At 44.3% G+C, this 24613-nt stretch overlaps 1 protein-coding gene across 1 annotated transcript in view; it reads right to left on the reverse strand.

Moving 5' to 3' along the window:
• Positions 1-23280, reverse strand: part of LOC136477436 (alpha-terpineol synthase, chloroplastic-like) — a 35671-nt gene extending 12391 nt beyond the window's left edge. The window contains exon 1 of the mRNA XM_066475597.1: positions 22910-23280. Within this exon, the coding sequence (XP_066331694.1) occupies positions 22910-23254 (345 nt within the window). The 5' untranslated portion in view covers positions 23255-23280. The remainder of the gene's footprint in view (positions 1-22909) is intronic.
• Positions 23281-24613: the final 1333 nt, after the last annotated feature.

A 24613-nucleotide genomic window follows, 5' to 3' on the forward strand; every position in this document is an offset into this window, starting at 1 on the left:
AGAAGCCATTTGTATCCTTCTTGCATATGCATCACATCATGAAATGAAACTATATCAAATGGATGTGAAAAGTGCATTTTTAAATGGCTTTATAAATGAACTAGTCTATGTTGATCAACCTCCCGGGTTTGAAGACCTTAGATATCCTAATCATGTTTATAGGTTGTCCAAGGCACTATATGGGCTTAAGCAAGCTCCAAGAGCTTGGTATGAGCGCCTTCAGGACTTCCTCATTAAGAAGGGCTTCACCATTGGGAAGGTCGACACCACACTATTCACCAAGAAGCTTGATGGGCATATCTTCATTTGTCAAGTATATATTGATGATATCATCTTTGGATCATCAAATGAAGACTCATGCAAAGAATTTGGTGAATTGATGTCGAAGGAGTTTGAGATATCAATGATTGGTGAGCTTACATTCTTTCTTGGTTTTCAAGTCAAGCAAATGAAAGAAGGCATCTTCATCTCTCAAGAGAAATACACAAAAGATCTTCTCAAGAGATTCAAGATGGATGAATGTAATCCAATCAAGACACCAATGCCTACAAATAGATATCTCGACCTAGATGAGGGAGATAACCCGGTTGATCAAACTCTCTACCGTTCTATGATTAGTAGCTTGTTATATTTAACCGCATCTAGGCCCGACATCATGTTTAGTGTGTGTATGTGTGCTAGATTTCAAGCTAGTCCTAAGGAAACACATTTAATTGCCGTAAAAAGAATCCTTAGGTATCTTAAGCACACACCAAGCATTGGTCTTTGGTATCCTAAAGGAGCTTTATTTGAATTAATTGGCTATTCCGATTCGGATTACGCTGGATGCAAAGTTGATAGAAAGAGCACATCCAGAGGGTGCCATTTGCTTGGTAGATCACTTGTGTCTTGGTCCTCCAAGAAACAGAATAGTGTGGCTTTGTCCACCGCCGAAGCGGAATACATTGCCGCGGGTGCTTGTTGTGCACAAATATTATACATGAAACAAACTTTGCTAGACTATGGAGTAGTTCTAGAGAAGTACCTCTTTTGTGCGACAATGAAAGTGCGGTAAAACTTGCAAATAATCCGGTTCAACACTCTCGCACCAAGCATATAGATATCCGCCATCACTTTCTAAGAGATCATGTGGCTAAAAATGATATATCACTAGAAGGTGTAAGATCCGAAGATCAATTAGCGGATATCTTCACAAAACCGCTAGATGAGGCTACATTTTGTAGATTGCGGAATGAGCTCAATGTACTTGATTTTAGTAACTTCACTAAAAATTGAGCTTGTGTTGTCCCTTGCATTCATTGTAATATACAACATGTTTAATTTGTGGCAATGCACATAGGGCTTGTCTAACATGGTTAAGATAACCGCCCAAAAGCGTGTGAAGAAGCTTAACCTTGGATCAAACTTGACAAGCAACTAGTTTTAATTACAAGTATTGCATATGCATGAATGTTGTTTGTCATTTTGTTCCATTTGCCCTCTTGTTGCCTATTTTCTTAAAAAGAATTATAGCCTAAGGCAAAATATTTTGAAAAATATGAGGGTTTGAGAGAGGTCACTCATATCAGTCCCAATTGGTGTTTATTTGGATCTTATTCAAGTTGGGACTTGATTGGGAACAGGCAGCGCGAAGGAAGTTTGAAGATTTGCTAGAAAAGGTGCACCGGACGCTGCATCGGACGCTGCTGTCCAGCGTCCGGTCAGTTCACAGGAGGTGAACTACTGCCGAAGGAGTGACCGGACGCTGCGTCTGTGCGTCCGGTCAGGAAGGGTTCTGCGTCCGGTCGATCGAAGGAAGACCAAGTTGTACTGACCGGACCCTGCCTGCGTCCGGTCATGGACCACCGGACGCGTCCGGTCCTGATTCCAGAGGATTTGGACCTCTCTGGAATCGACCGAACGCTGGGTGGTAGCGTCCGGTCGCTACCACCGGAGCGTCCGGTCAGTGGATCTCGTGTGTTTTCAGGACTCTTTTCTGTTTCCTTCTTTGTTGCGCTTTGGATCCTCATATAAACCGCGCCTTCATGTACCCTTTCCTTGACCTAACCTGCGCCGCCTAATCCCCGTGACCGAGCCCCTGCCACCTCCTGCGTCTCCTTAGCTCGCTAGCCGCACGCCACCGTTGCTCGCTGCACCGCCGCGTCGCAGCACCACGCCCTCCCCACGCTCTATCCTGCCTGCACCGCTAGCGGCCGTGCCCAGCAGCCGAGCTTCCTACACCGGCCACGCACGTCACCTCGCCAGCACAGCCCACGCCGAAGCCGCCGAAGCTTGTCGGAGTCATCTAGCCCTAACCCTTGGTAAGCCTTCCTTTTCTGCCGATTCTTTAGGCTACTCATCTTTTGCGCTGCAACCCGTACTTCGTCAGTGTCACTGATCCACAGCCAATTCCTCGCAGTGCCTTGATTACCCTAACCCTAGCTCGGTTCCGAGGATCCCCCGCGTGACCTCTTATCTTTTCTCGGATCACTGGTCGTCAGGTAGAAAGCCATTCGATTCAAGTTCACATCTACATTGCTTTCTCTATTAGGGTTTCACATCTATTAGACATATGGTATTTATTTGTATATCCATCTATTCTATCGTGCAGCGAGTCAGCTCCGTTGTGGTTCTTTTGGCAGTTGGCAATCAACTCGGAGCCAAGCTCGTGAGTAAGGATCGAGGCCAAGCCTCGAGAGGTTCAGTTTGTCTGTTGATCCTCATCAGCGTCAGTTCACCATCTTGTCAGTTCAGATGGCCTACACCAAGAATGTTGGTGGTGGCCCAGGTGATGATGATCGGAGGCCCCCGCCTCGCCAGCCAACCGGATCGAAGGGCAAGTCAACCAAGCAGGTGACATCCAAGAAGCAGAAGTACCCCGATGCAGAGACAGCGAGAGCAGCAGCTATTGCAGAGGCCGTAGAGCGTGCCGAGAGAGGTGGTGCCCGCAGCGGAGTTGTCATTGCAGATCAGCCAGTTTCACCAGCACTGAGAGCTGTGATTGAGGATGTTGAGTGTCATCACAGTAGTCTAGCTAGGACTACCACGTTTGCAGGATGACGGGTTGCCATTGAGGAGGGTCCGTCAGCAGCGTAGGAGCCAGTTCAGCAGACTCAGGAGAGCGAGCAGGCTCAGCAGACCTAGGAGGCCGAGGAGACAGAGGCGGCACCCTAGCTTCGCCGCTCTGGACGGACCCGTGTACCAGTCTCGCCGAGGCCGCCGACATAGCGGAGGGGATCACATCCTCCACCTAGACCACAGGGTCCACCTCCAGTGGTACACCTCGACTTGAGGGCCGCTACCGCTAGGCAGGTTCAGCAGTTGCATTTTGTTGAGTTTGAGGTTTGGTTTCCTCCGAGGAGGGATGAGAGAGCAGCTGAGGGGTTCTACACGCCACTGCAGGAGGATTTCTACAATGCTTATCTCAACAGTGGGGTAGTGTTCAGATCTCAGAGAGTCTGTCAGATAGAGTCTATTGTGGCAGCAGCCGGAGAGAGCATTCGGCCATACTTATCATATTTGCCAGGACTAACAGATTTGATTAGACGGATGGGCATATATGTACCATCTTGGGTCTGTCAGTTTTATGCTTCGCTCTACATCGATCCACATCACAGATTCATTCACTTTGCCTTCAAAGGCAAAGACTACAGAGTGACGAGTGGCAAAGCCAGAGAGATACTGAGGCTACAGGAGCAGCCTGTCAAGATGCATGAGGTCTGTTATGGACAGCAGGAGCCTCCTAGGCGTCCTCATGGAGGGTTGGTGCCCCCTACAGATTTAGTGCGACATTGCTTCAAGGAGCCATTTGGAGAGGGGTCGAGCAGGAACCCCAGTGACTTGACTCCTACAACGAGAGTGCTAGAGGCCATCATTAGGAGGACACTGCTTCCCAGGTTGGGATACAGGGAGGGCCTAACTCGCTTATAGCTCTGGCTTCTCAATGCCATCATGCAGCAGACAGTATTTGATATCTGGGATCTCCTACTTTCAGAGATGGAGGACACAATAGCTGAGGGATTCAAGGGTCGTAGGCAGCTTCCCTATGCTCACTAGATCATGTTCCTCATCCGCAGAGTAGTGCTTGATAAGCCCCCTGGCATGATGGATGAGTATACAGGTGCCACCATGGAGTTCCCAGCTTACAACCTATCATAGAGGATCAGACACACCACTCCTCAGGCACCTAGACAGCCTAGCCGTCGTCCTGACATGCCAGAGTCCGCAGCTCAGTAGGATGAGATCATTAGAGGGATTGTAGCCACTGAGGAGGAGGAGCTAGAGGCACAGCAGGAGGTGAGCGAGTATAGTGATAGCTCTGACGATGACTACCAGCCTATACCTCAGATGCCTCCACACAGACACGATGCAGAGGCTGGTAGCTCCAGTTCTGCTCCACTTACTCCGTAGACAGACCCCACTCTCATTGCTATTCTTGAGCGTATGCAGCAGGACCAGACACGATAGGCACAGGAGACAGCTGCCAACTTCGCACAGTTTCAGGCTCGTCAGTACGAGTTTCAGCGGCAGCAGCAGCTCCTTCAGCACTAGCAGTTACTTATGCAGCAGCAGCTTATGGGATTCATGCAACATGTAGTGACAGCCATTGGGGTCCCACTACCACAGCCTTCGCCCCAGCTTGCATAGCCTCCTACCACTTCGACGACTCCAGCAGTACAGCCTAGTGGGCTCTAGAGTCAGGGACAGCCTCCAGCTCAGTTTGCTTCACCTCTTGTATAGGTGTCCTAGTGGTTAGCCTCACCCGTGGTAGCCCCGTAGTTCACTCCATTTCAGATGGGCTTCACACCAGAGCAGTCTTCCTCGCTATTCGTGCCTAAGACATCAGTCTCTAGGAGTCTTGGAGCATCCTTCAGTGAGTTGACCGGCATGCCTACTCCGCCTCATATGCATACTGCCGGTCCATCTATAGTAGCTCCAGTCGTAGTGACTACTCAGAGGCTCCCCTCATCTATCACCTCGTCAGATCCTACGACAGACATACTAGCAGCTTCATAGGCAGCACCAGCCCTAGCTTAGACCCAGACCGCTTCAGCAACACTTCCTGCCACAAAGGGTCAGTCAGTTCAGAGCTCAGGGTCAGATGATGATGGTGCCTAGTTCCAGCTTGCCCCACGTTCTTCAGCGCCCGGCTCGTCCGCTGTAGCCCCGCCCTAGGTTTTGGTGTTTGACGCCAAAGGGGGAGAGGGTGTTTGAGTATGTAGTCTCAAGGGGAGCTACATTTAGGGGGAGCTAGTTATATAGTATTAGCTTATTATATACATTTGGAGTTTAATTTGTGTGATACACTATTACTTATGCATTCGTGTGTTTACTTTCATGCATACTATTATATATATGTGATAGTGCTATCTATGTGATTGTGATATTTGACATGTGTGATTTCTACTTTGCATTATCTATATGTCATATCACTTGTGTTATGCTCATTTGCTTTTGCTTTCGCGTTTATACTTCAAAGCAAATGAGCTTTGTTACTTGTACTCATGCTTAATTCATATTCTTTGAGTACATTGTGTTGGCTTGGGTCATATAAGCTTGCCTAACTCTTTTGTTCTTATCAACAAAAGCTTATATGAACCAAGCCCTTCAAAAACCTCACTCTTTAACATACTCGAGGTGGTATTGTCATCAATCACCAAAAAGGGGGAGATTGAAAGCATCTAGGCCCCTAAGTGGATTTTGGTGATTAATGTCAATACAAGATTACTATGACTAACATGTGTATTGCAGAGGCAATTAAGTTAGGTCATGGTAATGGAGATCGATTGGGCAATTGAGGTTGTCATGCCCCTACGATGGAAATTGTTTCGGTTTTCAAAGGATGGACGACAAGGTTAAGGATAACTAGTTCTAAGTGTCAATTGAAGTTGGAGAGACACTTAGAGTAGTTTAGGACTTTGTTTTTCCTTTGGCCATACTATGAAGGGGGGTATGAACTGGTAGCTTGACCTAGTTGAGTCTAGTGAGTTAGGTGTGGTGCACACTTGTTAAAAGTAGCTCTATGTAGCTCCTATGAATGCCTAAGATCCTTTGGAGCAAACTTCATTCACATATGATCAAAAGTTGGAAGTGAATGGAGGGTCAAATACTGACCGGACACTGGCTCCGGTGTGACCGGACGCTGGCCGTAGGGTCCGGTCAGTTCATTTGACTAAGGAGAACAAGTCTGGAGTGACCGGACGCTGGAAGGTCGTGTGACCGGACGCTGAGGGCCAGCGTCCGGTCGACTCCAGTAAGGGTCCAGACTTGAGAAAATGTGACCGGACGCGTCCGGTCAGTGGTGACCGGACCCTGAGTATCCAACGTCCGGTCGGTTATAGTAAGCATCCAAGAACGACCGGACATGTCCGGTCGGTACTGACCGGACCCTGACAGCGTCCGGTCATCACATGAAAACTATTGCGCGGGTTGAACTGACCAGAGCGTCCGGTCAAAATGATCGGAGCGTTTGGTCACCCCGCAGAAGCTCATAACGGTTCGTTTTTCAGGCTGCCTTATAAATAGAAGCTCCACTCGTGAGTGGAGTCACTTTTGCTCATTCCAATAGCTGAGAAACATGTTTGTGAGTGCCAAGAAGAGCAAGGTCCTAGTGAAGTGTTTGTGATTTGAGAATCCAAGAGTGAAACCTCATTAGTGAATCAAGAGTAGACAAGTGTGCATCCATCTTCTCATTAGGCTTCGCGTGGTCAAGTGAGAGTTCGTGCTTATTACTCTTGGTGATCGCCATCACCTAGATAGCTTGGTGGTGGTTGGGAGCTTGGTGATCACCCAGCAGAGCTTGTGGGTGACCCAACTCAAGTTATGAGCGGTTTTGGGTGATTCGCCGTGATGGAGTGTCGAAGAATCAACCCGTAGAGAGCACTTGATCCTTGCGTGGATCAAGGGGGAGCTACACCCTTGCGCGGGTGCTCCAACGAGGACTAGTGGAGAGTGGCGACTCTCCGATACCTCGGCAAAATATCACCGCGTTCCTCTCTCCATTTACTTTGAGCATTTACTTTAAGTATTTACTTTGAGCAATTCCATACTTGTCTTTACATTCATAGAATTGCTATGCTAGAGTAAGTTTGGAACATAGGTTGCAAGTCTTTTGTGCGTTGATTTGATAAAAACACTTTTCTAGGCACAAGGGGTTAATTGGGCTATCCGTAGGATTTGATTATTGTAAGAAAATTTAGAATTAGCCCAATTCACCCCCCCCTCTTGGGCATCTTGATCCTTTCACTAAGAAAGCTAGAGAAAATGAGACAAGATGGCAAAACACCATTGTATAGGAATTGTCCAGTGAGCAAACTGGAAACCGACATCATGCTGTTAGAGTTCAAATCGATAAACGGATTGAGCGATAAAGGCTTCGATCAGTTGTTAGGTATAATAAGGAAAATGCTCCCAGAAAAAATGAGTTGCCAGAAAAGACATACTTGGCCAAGCAAATGATCTACCCCATTGGCCTCGAGGTTGAAAAACTCCACACGTGTTCCAATGATTGCATATTGTACCGTGGAAAAAAATACAAAGACTTGGACAAGTGCCCCAAGTGTGAAGCTCCACGGTACAAGAAAGGGTCGTCAGATGAGGGTATCAAGACCAGAGGAGGTCCTGTAAAGGTCATTTGGTATTTCCCTATAGCTCCCCGGGTGCATAGGCTGTTTGCATGTGCAAAGTCAGCCAAGCTGTTGCGCTGGCATGGCGAAGAGCATAAGAAAGATACAATGATGAGGCACCCCACCAATGGGCATGACTGGAGGACTGTCAATACTATGTTCTATAAGGACATCGGTGGAGAGGTAAGGCACCTTTGGTTTGCTTTGAGCATAGATGGGATGAATCCTTTCGACTAGGTTAGAAGCAATCATAGCACCTGGCCAGTGATGCTCTGTATATACAACCTTCCACCTTGGGTTTGTATGAAGCGGTCATACATCCAGATGCCACTACTGATCCAAGGGCCAAGATAGCCTAGGAATGACATCGATGTGTTTTTAGAACCAGTGATCGATGAACTAGTGAAGATGTTTGAAAATGGTGTGCTGGATGTTTGGGACAAGTACAAAAAGGAACATGTCATGATCAAGGGAGTACTTATCGCTACAATCACTGACCTGCCAGGTCGAGGTTCGTTGTTCAGAGAGAAGACGAAAGGCTATACTAGATGTGTCGAGTGCTTGGACGACACCGATGCGGTAAATCTACCAAATAACTCAAAGATAGTTTATATGGGACACCGTAGGTTCCTACCTAAGGATCACCCTTACCACAGGAACAGAAAAGATTTCAACGGTACTATTGAGAAACGCTTAGCTCCAAAATATCGAGATAGGCCTGCGATACTTCAAGAACTCAACAAACTGGAGGTTGTCCTTGGGAAGGGGGACAATGCAGTAGTAGCGCCTGATGGGAGCGTTTGGAAGAAAAAATCAGTTTTCTGGAAACTACCTTATTGGCCATTTCTGAGTGTATGCCACTGTCTTGATCCCATGCACATCACTAAAAATGTGTGCGCTAACACTCTTAACACCTTGATGGACACTAGGGGGACATCGAAGGATTCACTAGCCACACGCCTGGACATGCAACACTTGGGAATCAGGAAGGAGCTGCATCATGTGGAGCTAGAGAATGGCCAGTTTGAACTTCCGGTTGCATCATGGACATTGAAGAAGGAAGAAAAGTGTGCGCTTATTTCTTTCTTCAATGAACTCAAAGTCCCGATGGGCTACTGTGTGAACCCAAAGAGGCTAGTGAACATGAGAGAACTCAAGTTCAACTATGGCCCTATGAAGTCCCATGACTGTCATGTCATTATGACTCAGTTGCTCCCTATTGCCCTGCGTGGTATCCTCCCCCCAAAGGTCTGTGCCCCAATCATAAAGCTTTGCTCGTTCTTCAACACGATCTCAAAAAAGGTCATTGATGTGTCCACGCTAGAGCAGCTGTAGCAGGACATAGCCGAAACTCTCGTTAGGCTTGAGATGCATTTCCCACCCACTTACTTTGATATCTCATTGCATCTGCTCATTCATCTTGTTGACCAAATTAGAGCTCTTGGCCCAATGTACCTGCATCAGATGTTTCCTTTCGAAAGATTGATGAAAGTTTTCAGGAGGTATGTTAGGAACAGATTCAGGCTAGAAGGGGGCATGGTTGAAGGATGGTCAATGGAGGAGGCCATTGAGTTCTACACATATTATTTTGACATCAAAAGGGTCGGATTTCCAGAATCTCATCATGAGGGAAGACTACGTGGCAAAGGAACAGTCGGGGAGAAATCTGTTACAGTAGATGACCCTGTTTCTTTCAGACAGGCATAGTTCATTGTTCTCTAGCAAGCCGAGGGTGTGATGCCATACATTGATGAGCACAGGCAATCGCTGCAAACTCTATATTCGAGCAGGTCACAAGCTTGGCTGGATAAAAAAACATAAGGATGAATTTGTCAGCTGGTTGCGACGTCGCTTGCTTGGAATAAAGTTGGGTAATTAACTGGATGCCTTAGCCAATGGACCTTTGAGTACATATCTTAAGTACCAAGGGTATGATATCAATGGATTCACATTTTACACAAAAAAGCAAGATGGAAAGAGCACATACCAAAATTGTGGTGTTCGTTTTGATGCTCATGATGAGAATGGCAATGTGTAGACGACATATTATGGTTTCATAGAGGAGATATGGGAGCTAGCCTACGGTCCGTTGAAGGTAGCTCTTTTTCGCTGCTAGTGGGTCCGGCTCGAGGAAATCAACACTGATAGTGAAGGGTTCACTACTGTTGATCTCACTAAGACCGCATACAGAGACAACACCTTCATCCTTGCAAGAGATGTTATGCAAGTCTTCTATGCAAGGGACAACAAGACAAAAGAAAGGCTAAAAGTAGTCCTAGAAGAGAAAAGGAAGATTATCGGTGTCGATGGAGTGACGGACGAAGAAGACTATAGGGGCTATCAGGAAATGCCTCCATTCAGGGCGAACGTACCCCTACCTATCCTTCAAGAGGGTGACGAACCTGCTTACGTACGAATTGATCACAATGAGGCCCTCATTGTTGATGGACCTACAGATAGTTAGATTATTGTTAACTATGTAATCATTATGCAGACGTTGTATCAGTAATTCGCACTGAATATTTAATTTATATTTTGTGCGCATCTCTATAATTTAATTATTGACTATGTAATCAAATATTAAGATGATGTTCACAAACACAATTATTTGATAATTATAGACCATTAATTCATTATCATAGAATTAAATAATCAAGACACAAATTTTTGTGTTATTTTAGAATATAAACTAACTGCATTATTTCTATTAATAAATAAAGAAAGAAAAGCAAAATAAGTGAACTCCCTATTCTAACTCAGCGGTTAAGGCCGCGCACTCTGTACTCTGAGACCCGCGCTTGAATCCCAGGTGGGCCAAACTTTTTGATTTTACATTTATTATTTAGTAGTGCATTACAATGGGATAAAAGAAAAAATAAAACCATTCTAACCGAACTCCCTATCCTAACTCAGCGGTTAAGGCCGCACACTCTCAGCCCCATGACCCGCGCTTGAATCTCAGGCAGGCCAAACTTTTTTATATTTTTTACAAAAGGCTACGATGGCAGGCTCCAAACCGACACTATTTTTTTATATTTTTTTACCTAAAGTTGGCAGCAGGGCCCTTCACTACCGGTTTTGGTTTTAAAACCGACAGTGATAGCTTCTATCACAGTCGGTTGCTCAAACTGACACAGAAGGCCCCATTCACTGTCGGTTTTTAAACTAAAACCGACAGTGATGTGTAGATGCTCCTCACATGCCAACAGTGCTCCCATGACCACAACCATTGGAACACTGCTCCCACCTACCCCGACAACTTTAGTTCAGAAATAAAAATGTACCACGACTGCTAGCCCCTATAAAATGGCCCTCGGCTAGGAGCTAGCCTCTCCATGCATGTTGGTTTCAGCCAGGCCTTATCAGCCATGATACAATGTTTTTCTCTCATAACAAACCACAGATATCGTTATGCATCGTAGTCCACCAAATTGGTGCACACATGAGGTACTAGAAGAATACTACTGAAGATAGAGCAACGCCAAAGATTGGAGATGCCATGAGGTTCATAGAGCCATCTGTTGTGGTGCCAAGCTGAATCCGATGTGCTCTGGACTGTATAGTAGAGGCATGGATTCATCGATGCCACCTTATCATCTCCAACCGGTATAGCTCGTAGACCACCTCGGTGCTGTTGTTTGACCGGAGTTGGTGCTAGAAGAATGCTACTGAGGTGGTTAAATTATAATGTGTTGATACACATTGATGGTAACATTGACCTGTATGCAAATAGGTCTTTGTTATTGTTTATGTAATTTTAGTGTAAGGTCTTCGTTATCGTATATGTAACTTATTTCTAATTTTTTGATGTATTTCATTACTATCTAAATAAATATATCGTTGTTGTTAAAACTTTCCCACTGTAGTATCTAAATAAATATATCCCTTACATATATGCACCTTCACTATCGGTTCTATTTAGAAACCGGCAGTGATAGTCACCTTCACTGTCGGTTCTATTTAAAAACCGGCAGTGATAGTAACTTTCACTGTCAGTTCTATTTAAAAACCGGCAGTGATGTCCATGCCCCCCTATATAAAACAAACTACCGGCCACATACATCGATCCCACCCACCCACGAACTCTCTTAGTCTCATTTCTCACATTTCACTCTCACTTCTCAAGACATCCACTCTCTCTCTACGTGATTTGGTCATGGCTCCTGTATTTTTCAATGGTATTGATATGTTGTCTTCTCCAATATTCTATCTATATTCATTTGATCTATATTTATATTCATGTTTCTTTGCATTCTACATTTATATATATTCATATTCCTTGCATTCGATCTATATTTAATTATGTTGCCACATTTTACTTGGAATAACTTTTTGTGAATATATTTTATGTTCATATTTTTTTGCATTTTATCGATCAGGTGGTATGAACAACGGACCTCCCCCACCACAAGAACCAGGTTTCCACCCTGGCGATGAGCCATTCGCTCCTAATATGGGCATTCCACGGTTCCCTGTTCTAGCTATTGTATGAAATATTTTCCAACATCTTTTGTTTTTTTATGCTAACAAATAACTGTAATTAGTTTAAAATCATTGTTGCATGCATATATGTCGCAGACTATATCCCTAATAGATTGGCTGCGAACAACACTTAGCTAGTTCTTTATCTCGGACATCGTCGAGAACACGGCATCTAATGCAAGTGGTTGGCTATGGACGTGTGAACTCAGTTTTTTCATCCCTGTGAGGGGTTCAAATCATCGAAACCATATCCACGGGACAGGAATATAGAGCCCGAACATGATAAGCGACCAATTAAGTGTCGTGTGCATTTGTTTAGAGGCACTTCGACGTATTTGCTATGATATGCCTGATTTCTCGCACTTCAAGGCACTTGCTTTGAATGCTGGTGATATCCCCATCCTGTAAGCAAGTGAATGGTTTGCGAGCTACAACCATGCGGATGTGGTAAAATGGTCACTTATACCTGAGTCATGGTTATTTGTTGTTTATTATTGTAATAACATTCTCTAATTTTTTTCTTTTTCTCCACATGCAGATTGTGCTACAGGACCTTATCTATGCTGCATGTGGCTTGTAGGCCGTTCTAGACCAAGCTACGGAGCAACTCAGGTACGATTGGGACTTCTGCAATGGAAACCTCGGCCAGCTCACTATAGAAGGATGCTAGTACTGCATAAGGATTACTAACAGGGGCAGTGGTCGTTCAGTAGGTTACATCTATGGTCGACCATTCTTTTGGTATTGTGATGCACGAGAGAGTGCACTCATTAGGGTATTGGACTTCATCGATACAAGTGGATACATAATCCGTGACATCAATTACCATATATGGCTACAAAGGCATGTTAGTGTGCGTGGCCCGATCGATCCCGGCAGTGATTCCGATAGTAATAAACGTTTATTTAGCTAGGTTTTCAAGGTCGTAGTTTAATTGGGTTCTAATTTTAATATATACGGCTTTGTGTGTTTAATTATTGTCATGCATGTAATTCGTGTAACATTCCGGTGTCGTATTTGTCTCAAAATTATTCTTAGGCTTGCACGTACCACGTGTGAAGGAAACACCAAGTTTAGGATTTTCCGAAGATGGTTTGCTACTTTCTGAGGTTTAATTGAATTTCTGTGTGACGACACCGTTTAATTATAGGTTGAACGGAGTCTACCCACGAAAAGATCTAGAATAGTGCCCAACTTTTACACAAGCTCTAATGTGCCCTAGGGATAAGAATTTTGTGGAGGGGGATGAAAAAATCTATTGGGTCCAAGATGAAATTCACCCTCTTTTATCTCATTTGGCACAGAGAAAAATATAATAAATAAAAAAATGAACAGAAAAAACTAAGATCCTGTGTGGGGTCTTAATTTGGGTGTACATGCTTGCTAAAAAAATTTCAAGTCATTTCGACATAGGCGAAGTATACATGCTTCACAGAGGTACATGTGCCCTTTCATCGAACCATGACTATACACATAGGTTATCAAGGTTTCTATGGTTCATAGGCATTTCGGTGTCGTATTGGTCTCAAACTTTTTCTTAGGCTTGCACGTGCTATGTGTGAAGAAAACACCAAGTTTGAGATTTTTCAGAGAATGTTTGCTACTTTCTGAGGTTTAATTGAATTTTCGCGCGACGAGACCGTTTAATTATAGGTTGAACTGAGTCTACCCACGAAAAGATCCGGAATGGTGCCAAACTTTTACATAGGCTCTAATGTGCCCTAGGGATAAGAATTTTGTGGAGGTGGATGAAAAAATCTATTGGGTCCAAGATGAAATTCACCCTCTTTTGTCTCATTCTGCACAATGAAAAATATAATTAATAAAAATGATTAGAAAAACCTAAGTTCATGTGTGGGATCTTAATTTGGGTGTACACGCTTGTCAAAAAAATTCAAGTCATTTCGACATAGGAATATATATGCTTCTATTTATTCAGTATATAAAAGAATTTTTTTAATATATATAAACATCACTGTCGGTTTCAAGAAACCGACAGTGATGAGAAGAAACCGACAGTGATGCTTGTTATCACTGTCGGTTTATTTTGAAAACCGGCAGTGATATATAAAAAATTAAAAAAAATTATGACAGCCCTCGGGTTTGAGCTTGGGTCTCGGGCTACAGAGTTCAGACACTTAACCGCTGCGCTAGTATAGGATGTGTGCCATGGTTTATTTATTTTATCATTTTGACCTTTAGACCGCTTAATAAATTATAAAATTAAACCAAAAAAAGTAGGCCGCTCGGGATTTGAACACGGGTATCGGGGGCTAAGTTGCGGGGTCTCAACCGTTGAGCCAGTAGGAGGTGTTTGAAAGATGTGGAAAAGATAATTACTTATGTTGTAACCACACACGAAAATCACTGCCGGTTTAAAGAATGGCCTGGCAGTGATGTGATAGATGACAGACATGCTGCAACACAGTATTATCTAGAAGAGCAACAGTCCTGTCGGCCCCCTCGATCTCCGGTACGTAGCATATCATATACTACGGTCTTTGTGACAACGAGGTAAGCAAAACGAGGTCATACAAAATGCAACATCCAATATGTAAGCCTATGTTGGGAACCGTAGTTGAACCGCCATTGCGCCTACGTTGGGAAGGCGGAGCGCGCCTGCGTTGGGAAGACAGAGCGCGCCTGCATTTGGGAACTAGCACGAGCAGCCGATGGATGGGTAAACGCGGCGTCTCTTCGTGGGGAACTGAAGGGCTCTTCATGGGAACCGCGCTTCATGGACCGGGTAATTAAAACAGCGGCTCTTCATATGGGAAACCGTGCGACCAGCGTGGCCGGGGAGTTGAAGGGCCTACGCGCAAAGCAGGGACAGATAATCACTCAAAGGAATAAATTCCTTCAAACTTTCTGAAATCAGGTGATAGCTCAATGGTTTGTCCGCTGCTCTAGAACTTGTAGGCTTTGGTTCGATTCAGGGATGCAACACATTTATTTTATCTTTTTGGCCTTTAGACCGCTTAATAAATTATAAAATTAAACCAAAAAAATCAGGCTGCCTAGGACTCAAACACGGGTCTCGAGGGCTAAGTTGAGGGGTCTTAACCGTTGCGCTAGTAGGAGGAGTTCGAAAGAAAATGGAAACTTATCCTACTTAACACCTAAGTTAAACCTAACTGCTACACAACATCACTGCCGGTTTAGGGAATGACCTGGCAGTGATGTACACCATCATTGTCGGTTTGCAAACAAAACCGGCAGTGATGAGCTATTTCCCAAAATAAATTAATAATTTATAAAATAGAACAAAAAAATTTGGGCCGCCTGGGACTCGAACATGGGTCTCGGGGGCTAAGTTGAGGGGTCTTAACCGTTGCGCTAGTAGGAGGAGTTTGAAAGAAAACGAAAACTTATCCTACTTAACACCTAACTTAACACCTAACTGCTACATCACATCACTACCGGTTTGGGGAGTGACCCGGCAGTGATGTGCCCCATCACTGTCGGTTTACAACCAGAACCGGCAGTGATGAGCTACTGCTATAAAAGTGGCGCGGGTTGAAATTATCCCAATTCATTTCAACCCCGCACCAACCCCTCCCCCCGCACCGCCAGAGCATCGCCCCATGCTGTCCACCGCCCCACGCCGGAGCACCGCCCCACGTCAGAGTAGCGCCCCACGCCAGAGCAACGCCCCACGCCGGAGCACTGCCCCATGTCATCCACCGCCCCAAGCTGGAGCACCACGCCATCCGTGCCAAGCTAGAGCACCACGCCATCCAGAGCACCACACCGTCCATCCCACCGCCGAGGCCTTCAGGAGCACACAGATAGCTGCTTTCCCACCCCCATGGTGAGTGCATGGCTCACTGCCCGCTATGTGTCTGATGAAATGTCCCATAGCTGCTTAATTGAATTAGTTTGATCATGCAGTGTGTGCTGTCATACAGTTTGATCATGCAGCTGTGAATGCTAGAACCTAGGTTTGCCACACAGTGTGTGCTATCTGTTTCTTTGTATTTCTGGATGCATTGCTAGTAAGTAGTACATTGTTTCTGGACGTATTTTCTCTATGAAACAAACTTACGTTTTCTCTGTGAAACCATCTTGTGCATCATTAGAGCTTGGCCGGATACATATGTGAAACCAATGGTTGGCCTCACCTCGTAGCTTGCAATTGCAACTGCGCTCCCATCAGGCAGGTACTCAATGTTTTTGGAACTATACCACCGATGCTCAATGTTTTTGGATGTGAGGATGGAGTATATATACTTTAGACCTATAGAACTAATATATGTCCAAACTTGTCATGGAATTCTCCATGCTATCAGCATAAAGATGCATAATTATTAACTTATGCAAGATTACAAGTAATACATAGTTATGTAGCCTTATGCATTAAACTGGGAATATTTTCCAACAATCCTATCTTATTATGAGTTTTTGCATGTCACTTTCCTAGGATAGTATGAGATCCATATTTGCCCCTACCAACCATGTAAGTTTCAGATCAAAGTATCACTAATTTGGAAAGATGCTTACCTGCACTAATACTTGTGAAAGAACCTCGCACCGATGGTTGGGGGATTTATAGTGAGACTGAAGACTCTTAGATATCTCTAGGAGTATATCCAAAAGTCTTAAACTGGCTCTCTAAATCATCATTTGGTTTTTAATAAATAAAAAATATTCTTTATATCTTTCCTACATCTAACAACTATTACTAAGGCACATGAATAGCTATTTTCTAAACACTCCTATCTATGCAATGGTCGTGTGTTATTCATAAATATATTAAATTGTATAAGAATACATCATGTTTGAATGACAACCTAATTTACTTAAATGTATAGGCAACCATGGCATGGTATGTAGTGCATGTTGGTCACATGCCTAGGATTTATCGAACCTGGGAAGATTGCTATGCTCAAGTCAATCGCTACCCTGGTAATTTGCACAAAAAATACAACACAGAAGCTAAAGCTTTGAGGACCTACTATAGTCATCCGGCCTACCTTGCAAACCATGGGCAACCGGCCTCCTATGGTCCAATGAATGCAAACCATGGCCATCTGCTGGCACTAGAGATCGAAGAGAAGCCACCCGCCGGAGATGTGAAGATTAGGAGAATTGCTCCTTGGTCTTGGAAAGATGTCATGCTTTTATTTATGGCTATGGTCATCGCTTTTCTTATTTGGAAGTTGATGTAGGCTTAGCTTCGTAGAAGAGTAGGTGGACTTTGTTGTATGTGGTCAATCAAACAATGAATTTGTTCTAGGTGAACATATGCTATTATTTGACTTTGTTGTATGTGGACTTATTATTAGACTTTGCATTAAACATATTATATATATATATGAACATATGCTATTAGTAGTTGTCCATGGCCAAAACTAACCATGACCGTGTCACGGTCATGACATTTCATCGCCTGTTACCCCATCACCGAAGAACTGATCGGCAACAAGAAGCGGCTGATATCGCTGGGATGGGAGAGCCACATGATCCGACAAACGGTGACGGTGTCAATCAGGTCGGTGAGAACGAGCAGCCATGGACCCCGTCTGGCCTGCTCGATCTAGGTCAAAATGACCAAGATGGCCACGTAACTTTGGTATCATGTCACTATGCAGCCACACACGCTAATCAATTGAGAGGGTCATAGCTTACTTAGTGTCTCTAGCAGGAGCCTCTGCCGGCCGAGGAGCCAGAGGGTTCGGGTAGCAGGAAGGCCAGATCCAAGCGAGGCGTGTCAAAGATTCCTATTGGTAGGAATGCACACTGGCACATTACTGAGTTCGATGAATTCAGGGATCCACTCTCACCACCTATACCTTTGACCAAATACAAGACTATCCTTAGGTTACTTGTTAGGGACTTCATCTTGATTAAGTACAGGAAGTGGATTGGGAAAGATGATGACCGGTGGAGGGTTCTTGAAAGCGAGAAGGATTACATATGGGATGTCAAGATCCTAGAGTATTTCACTTTCCCAACCGAGTATGACAGGGAGTTAGTCAAGAAAAAAGTAAAAGAAATCATGGGGACATGCTTCAAGAATTTCAAGGGGACATTGTACAAGAATTTTGTCCTCCAAAATAAAGAGCCAGATTTCGATGGTGGATAGTTTAGCAAGCAGAAGGACTTCTGGCAGGATTTTAAGGAATACAGGTTATCCGAGGAGTACTTAGAACTAAGCAAGAAGAATAAGGAGAATTTGCAGAAAGTGACGAATCCTCATCATCTCGGCTCTCGTGGCTACGCCAAAAAGATGCCAGAATTTGAAGCAGAACTTCAAAAGATGGATCACCTTGCTGAGGAAGGCATTCAGGTTGAGACCACCAATTGGGAGCCCAAATCGGTATTATACTATATGGGGAGAAATGTACGGCACGCCGAGGACGGGAGCTTTAGCTCCTCAAATCAACCCATGAGTGAACTCATCCAGAGGATCTCCTAGGTAACTGAGGAGGTGAGGCAAGGGACTCACACTTCTAATAGGGAGAAAGACATACTCACCCAAGCACTCGGAACCAAGGAGCACCCTGGTCGCACTAGAGGAACCGGTGTTGTTCCTTGGAAACTAGCATTCCCCCAAGAATGTAACACTTACCAGAGCCGCTCGAGGGGTAGAGCGGAACATGAGGCAGAGTATTTTAGAAGAATAAAAGAGATAGAAGACAGAATGGAAGCACGGATTGAGGCGACCGTTGAAGCATGAGTCGAGCAAATTTTGCTGTCCAAGGGGTCAGTAGTACCACAAAACCCTACTCCTAGTGCCTTTAGCCCACAGTTTAGGGGTCGCAGCTGTGGATCGACCCTGCTCGATGAAGAAGAGGTGAATGTGCCTCATCCGGTGGACGACATCACTAAACCCATCAATGTCAGGTTGTACATCCGTTAGGAATGGACAAAGGACAAGGTGGCGCTCGGCCAGGCCTGGCCTACAGGAGACAGGACAATTAATGGTCGCCCAATTCCACTAGGGTACGCTCACATCACCATTGATAGAATACTTGATAAGAAGTTTAACAAGATACCCATTGAGTACCCCATAGCGGAAGACAGGCCAAAACTTGGTCAAAACAAGGGCTCTCAAGTGGCCTAGTGCAAGCGCTTCATTAAGATTGACCATCAATTGTCCTCTGATGATGAGGACGACTGTGAATCTTCGCCCACCCCCAATGATCACTCACCATCTCCCAACAGAGATCACTCCCCTCCTCATCCGGAGCCATCACCCCCGAGAAGACAGAGGTCTCCTTCTATTCCTCCTCGTCTGACTCCATCTTCATCAGCCTCAAGAAAAGAGACTCCTCCTCCTCCTCCTCCCCCTCCTCCTCCATCTTCATCAGCGCTAGGAAAATAGAATTCTCGTCGTCGTCCTCCTCCTCCACCTAATCCCAAAACAAGATTAAAGACATCCTCGCAGTCGTAGAAAAGGTCATTGGATTCGGTCGCTAATGCTCCCAAAGTGGACCAACAGAAAAGAAAGAGGTCGTTCAGTGGCAGCGTTACCACCTTGATGAAAGAAAAATTTACAGCACACATGTCGAAGGAAGATTGTGTTATTTTCTTCAATCTCTGTGCCTCACTGCCTTCATATATGTTGACGTCCGAATTCGAAAGGTAAACATAGAATAAATACGCTACAACAAGAGACGAAGAAATACACAATAAAGATTTAAGGAACATATAGAAGTACGTCGAAGACAACCCAGGATTAACCATGGAAGAGGCCGCGAAGATCTATTATGATATACAAGGGACGGGAACACCGGCAATGAAGTATGAAAGGGGCAATCTTTTGGTTCCTGATGACGAGTATAAAAATCTGACAACATATATGCGTCAGTTGCATGAATATTACATGGCTCAAGCAACAGAGACGGACGACTTTGGTTTTGAGGTTATTATCCGTTCGCCACATGTTTTCCATTATCCCAAAGAAGAGAAGTTCGATGTCGAGTGGGAGTGCTTGTTCCAGCTATACCAGAAACGCGATCTCGATGTTCAAATGTTGACGTTGTGGACTATGTAAGTACCATACATGCGCGATATTATAATTAACTACTCTCTCGAGACAAATTGTTAACTTTTGAGCACTTCCCATGATTTTATGTAGGTGTATATCAAAATTTTGCATTGTAAAAAGCAAATGAGATTACATAGGCTTCTTGGACCCCTTGCGAGTCAACGAAAGGACATGTCTAGACCTCTATGGATGTGACGTGGAAGACCTGAAATAGAGATTGATTGCTGTTTTCGATGAATTCACGATAAAGAAGAAAACCCACATACTTCTAGCCTACAACTGCGAGTATGTGTTCTCGGCTTTTAATTTTATGCTTCTTTTTTCGTTAAGATTATTCGATAATTAGGATTCTATGATTGTAACAACCATTTCATCTTCATTTGTGTCAATCTTGCCAAAAATCTGATCGAGGTGTGAGACTCAAAGAAAAAACCATTTCATCATCTGGATGCACTAGTGGCAGTGCTGAATTAGTAAGCAATCCTAATAACATATTATTTTCTAGTCACACATACCGCTTTCTAATGTTTCTCCCTTTAATGTTGCTTAGTGTCCGAAGAAGACATATCGGTGGGAGGCAGGTCCCATTCAAGGTTGTCGAAATGGAGGAGAAGTACCTGCCACAACCGGTGAAAAACAATGAATGTGGGTTTTATGTAATATGGGCAATGCTTCGCTACATCGGCGGAAAATCGGAATAAGCCAATAAGTTGGTGTGTATAATCCTCATTTTATTTATATCTGTTAATAATTCAATAAAATGATTTACTGTTCCTCTTTGGATATCATCTATTTTGAACGACGGCGCAAAAAATATAACCACCAAAGGTTGTTAGACATGGAGATCGTCACACTGCAATCGGAGCTCGCAAAGTTTATCTTAGCCGAGGTATTGGAAAAAGATGGAGTATTTTCCATTACACAATCCGTGAGGTATAAGGACTAGTATGGCCCAGAGCGGCTCGCTAGATTATTGTAAGAAGTCCGAGAAGCATTGCACAATCTGTGAAGTCCGAGAACATTTCTTTTTTGTTTTGAGGGATCGAGATCTAGATAAGAACATTTGAACTGTAACCGTAACATTTGTAATGTTTAATATTGATGGACCTATCATCTACGTAGCGTATATAAAGCGAAACCTGATTCCACGAAAAAATATAAATTAAAATCAATTATAAAACAATAAAATGCCAATGGGCCATCACTGGCGGATGGCAACGAACCGGCAGTGTTGTCTTGCTCAACACTGCCGGTCTGAGCCATGAAATGATAGTGGTCTTTCTCAATACTGCCGGCTTGAGCTATGAACCGACAGTGCTGTCTTGCTCAACACTGCCGGCTTGAGCATGAACCGACAGTGTTGTCTTGCTCAACACTGCCGGCTTGTGCCATGAAACGACAGTGTTGGATTGCTCAACACTGCCGGCTTGAGCCATGAACCGACAGTGTTGTCTTGCTCAACACTGCCGGCTTGAGCCATGAACCGACAGTGTAGGCTTGCTCAACGCTATTGGCTTGAGCCAAGAACCGACACTCTTAAAGCAAACATCACTGTCGGTTGGGACTACAAACCGGTAGTGTTGTTCAACTAGACACTGTCGGGTGAAGCTAGGAACCGACACTGTTTCCTGTAGATCAGTGTCAGTTTTTAAGAACCGACAGTGATGTCAACCCCCCATTACTGCCGGTATGCCACTGTCGGTTCAAAATCCGACAGTGAAGGGGGGTTTTGAACCGACAGTGATGTCCAGATCTGAGGTAGTGAGTGGATCCGCAAGCAACTAATAGTTAGTTTGCTGGTAGCTCAGAGCTAAAATTAGCGGGCTAATTCTTAGCTGCAAGGTGTTTGGATCTCATTAGCTAATAGATGGTTAGAGTGCTATTTTATAAAAATACCCTTTTTTTACTATTGCACGGCTAATAGTTAGTTGCTATACTTTATCAATAGGTGGGCACATATATTTTGGTTAACGTACCATCAATTAGTTGCTAATATATTAGCTAGGGGCCTGTTCGGCAGGATTGAAAAATACTGTTTCGGCTGATTGTTGTGAGAGAAAAATACTGTTCTGGCAGGACATGAACAGTGCTTTCGTGAGTGCCAGAACCAGCCAGCCGAACAGGCTCTAGGTTCGCCAGCTAATGAGATAGCTAGGTGTCTAGCTAGTTTGTTGTCCTATTAGCTATAGGCAAGTTTAATCCACTTAATTAATTTTTAGCATGGCTCGTTCTGGTTCATTAAGATAACGAGCTAGCATGGCTCGGCTCGTTATCCTAATGAGTCAGAAAGCCAGCTCGGCTCGGCTCATTAAAAGCTCGAGCTGAGCTCGCGAGCCAGGTATAAAAATACACTAAATATAATATTTGTATTTATCTAAAATTTGAGAATAATAATAATATAAAAAATGCATCTAAACCAGTTACCAGTCAATTTATAGGCTCTAGACCAGTTACCAGTCAATTATAAAGTGTAAGGCATAAAAATGCATCTAAACCAGTTACCAGTCAATTTATAGGGTCTAGACCAGTTACCAGTCAGTTATAAAGTGCAAGGCATGAAGTAATACAAAAACTAATATAAGTTTTGATACTTTTTTCTATAAGCTTAGCTCGTGAGCGGCTCGCGGGCTGGCTCGAGTTAGCTCGTTATAGCTATCGAGCTAAAATCTTGACTCGGCTCGGCTCGTTATCATAACGAGCCGAACCGAGCCGAGCCAGTCACGAGCCAAACGAGCTAACGAGCTTCGAGTTTTCCGTCCAGCCGTACACCTTCCTATCGAGGCAGTGAAAATACATTGCTGATGCTCTAAGCAGTTAGCTAAAAACGTACCTGTTCGGTGGAGGAAGCCAAAGGACTGGAGTAGGTGAGGAAGAAATCTCCCCAGACGGAAGGTTCAAAATTTGAGACATTCCTCCTCCTAATAATTTGATGTCCCTCTTCGTCCAGAAGGTCTTGACGTGGGGTGGTAGCGGCAGTGGCCCAAGTCCGAACACGGTGGCTCCACGAAAAACACGGGAGTCGCCGAGCCAGCACCGGCTTGGACTCCAAGACGCCGCCGATCAGTACCGGCGGTGGTGCAGCGGCGGAGGCACCTGCTGCTTTGTGGTGGCTCCCCTTGGACCCTACCTGCTTCGCGGGGAGGAAGGCGAGACCGACACACGCGGTTGTCTGCATCTCCAAACTTTGTATAATTTTGCGGCTCCTTGAGCACACGATACAATTTTGTGGCACACTTGCAACGTTTATATATAATATAATATAGAGGCCACACGTACGTACGCCCCCCCCCCCCCCCCCCCCCCCCCTACCACTTACTTCTTCTGGCATTTTCCCTCCACTACCACACCGTTTGCATACTCTTGTTTCACCAGTACATATATTATGTAATGTATACTTGGTTGGAACTTTGTTATATATGTATTGAAATCGTGTCAACCACCAGCTTGTTTGAATTGGTGTTTATGGACTGAAATCGTGCGAGCCGTCCAAGAGATGAATGAAAATATGTCGCTCGCTCGCTGAGATCCACACATTTGTTAGCGCACACTGATTGGCTTGCTTTGCTTGGTCCTACGTTGTTAGCACGTCCTGCCCAACTGCTACAATCCTACAGTTGTGTCGCGCTTAGGCCATGTTTAGTTGCCTGAATTTGGCTCCGCCAAAAACACTAGCATTTCGTTTGTATTTGATAACAATTGTCCAATCGTTGACTAATTAGGCTCAAAACGTTCGTCTTGCAGAGTACAACCAAACTGTGCAATTAGTTTTTGATTTTATCAATATTTAGTACTCCATGCATGTACCACAAGTTTAATGTGACGGAGAATCTTCTTTTTGCATAGTATCAAAGTTGAGAGTTTGGGATGAACTAAACATGGCGTTACATGTTCTATGTAGCTATAGCCTATAGGCTAGACCTCGCGTGCGGCACCGCGGCTCTCACTAGTCAGTGTCCCTCTCAATATTAGCCTTCTCACAACTAGCAGCCTCTTAAAATTTATGCTTACACGTGCACATGCTTCTCAAACCACGTGCATCACTTATCTCATAGCATAGCCGTGTTCGTTTCGCTGAAATTTGGCTTATGCTGATTTGTTGTGAGAGAAAAACACTGTCCGATCACTGAAAAGTACTGTTTGAGATTCAAATAAGATACTTACAAGTTGATAATTTGTAGTTTTGTTTTGCGAGAGGTGTTTTTGTAATCTTTAGGTAGGTTGTTGTTGCTCAAAAGTAATTATGGAAAACACAATCCATATCATACGGCATGTATTTTATGACTATATTTGAAAGCTTAACATTTCATATGCACTATCTTGTCTTGTTCAACTAGCTTGCAAAACGTAGTACGTGGTGCCAACCTTTCAAAAATATTAAGGTGTGTTCTTCACCTAGCTAGCTAGCATATTATTCTCAACTAGTAGCAAGTACTAAGAATTGATCGTGCGTTGTAATTACGAGTTAAATTTACAAACAGTAGTCAAGATAGCAGACATATCCGGTTGGTTAATATAAAAATGCCCATTAAAATTG

This window comes from Miscanthus floridulus, chromosome 8, assembly GCF_019320115.1.
Source record: "Miscanthus floridulus cultivar M001 chromosome 8, ASM1932011v1, whole genome shotgun sequence".
NCBI lineage: Eukaryota > Viridiplantae > Streptophyta > Magnoliopsida > Poales > Poaceae > Miscanthus > Miscanthus floridulus.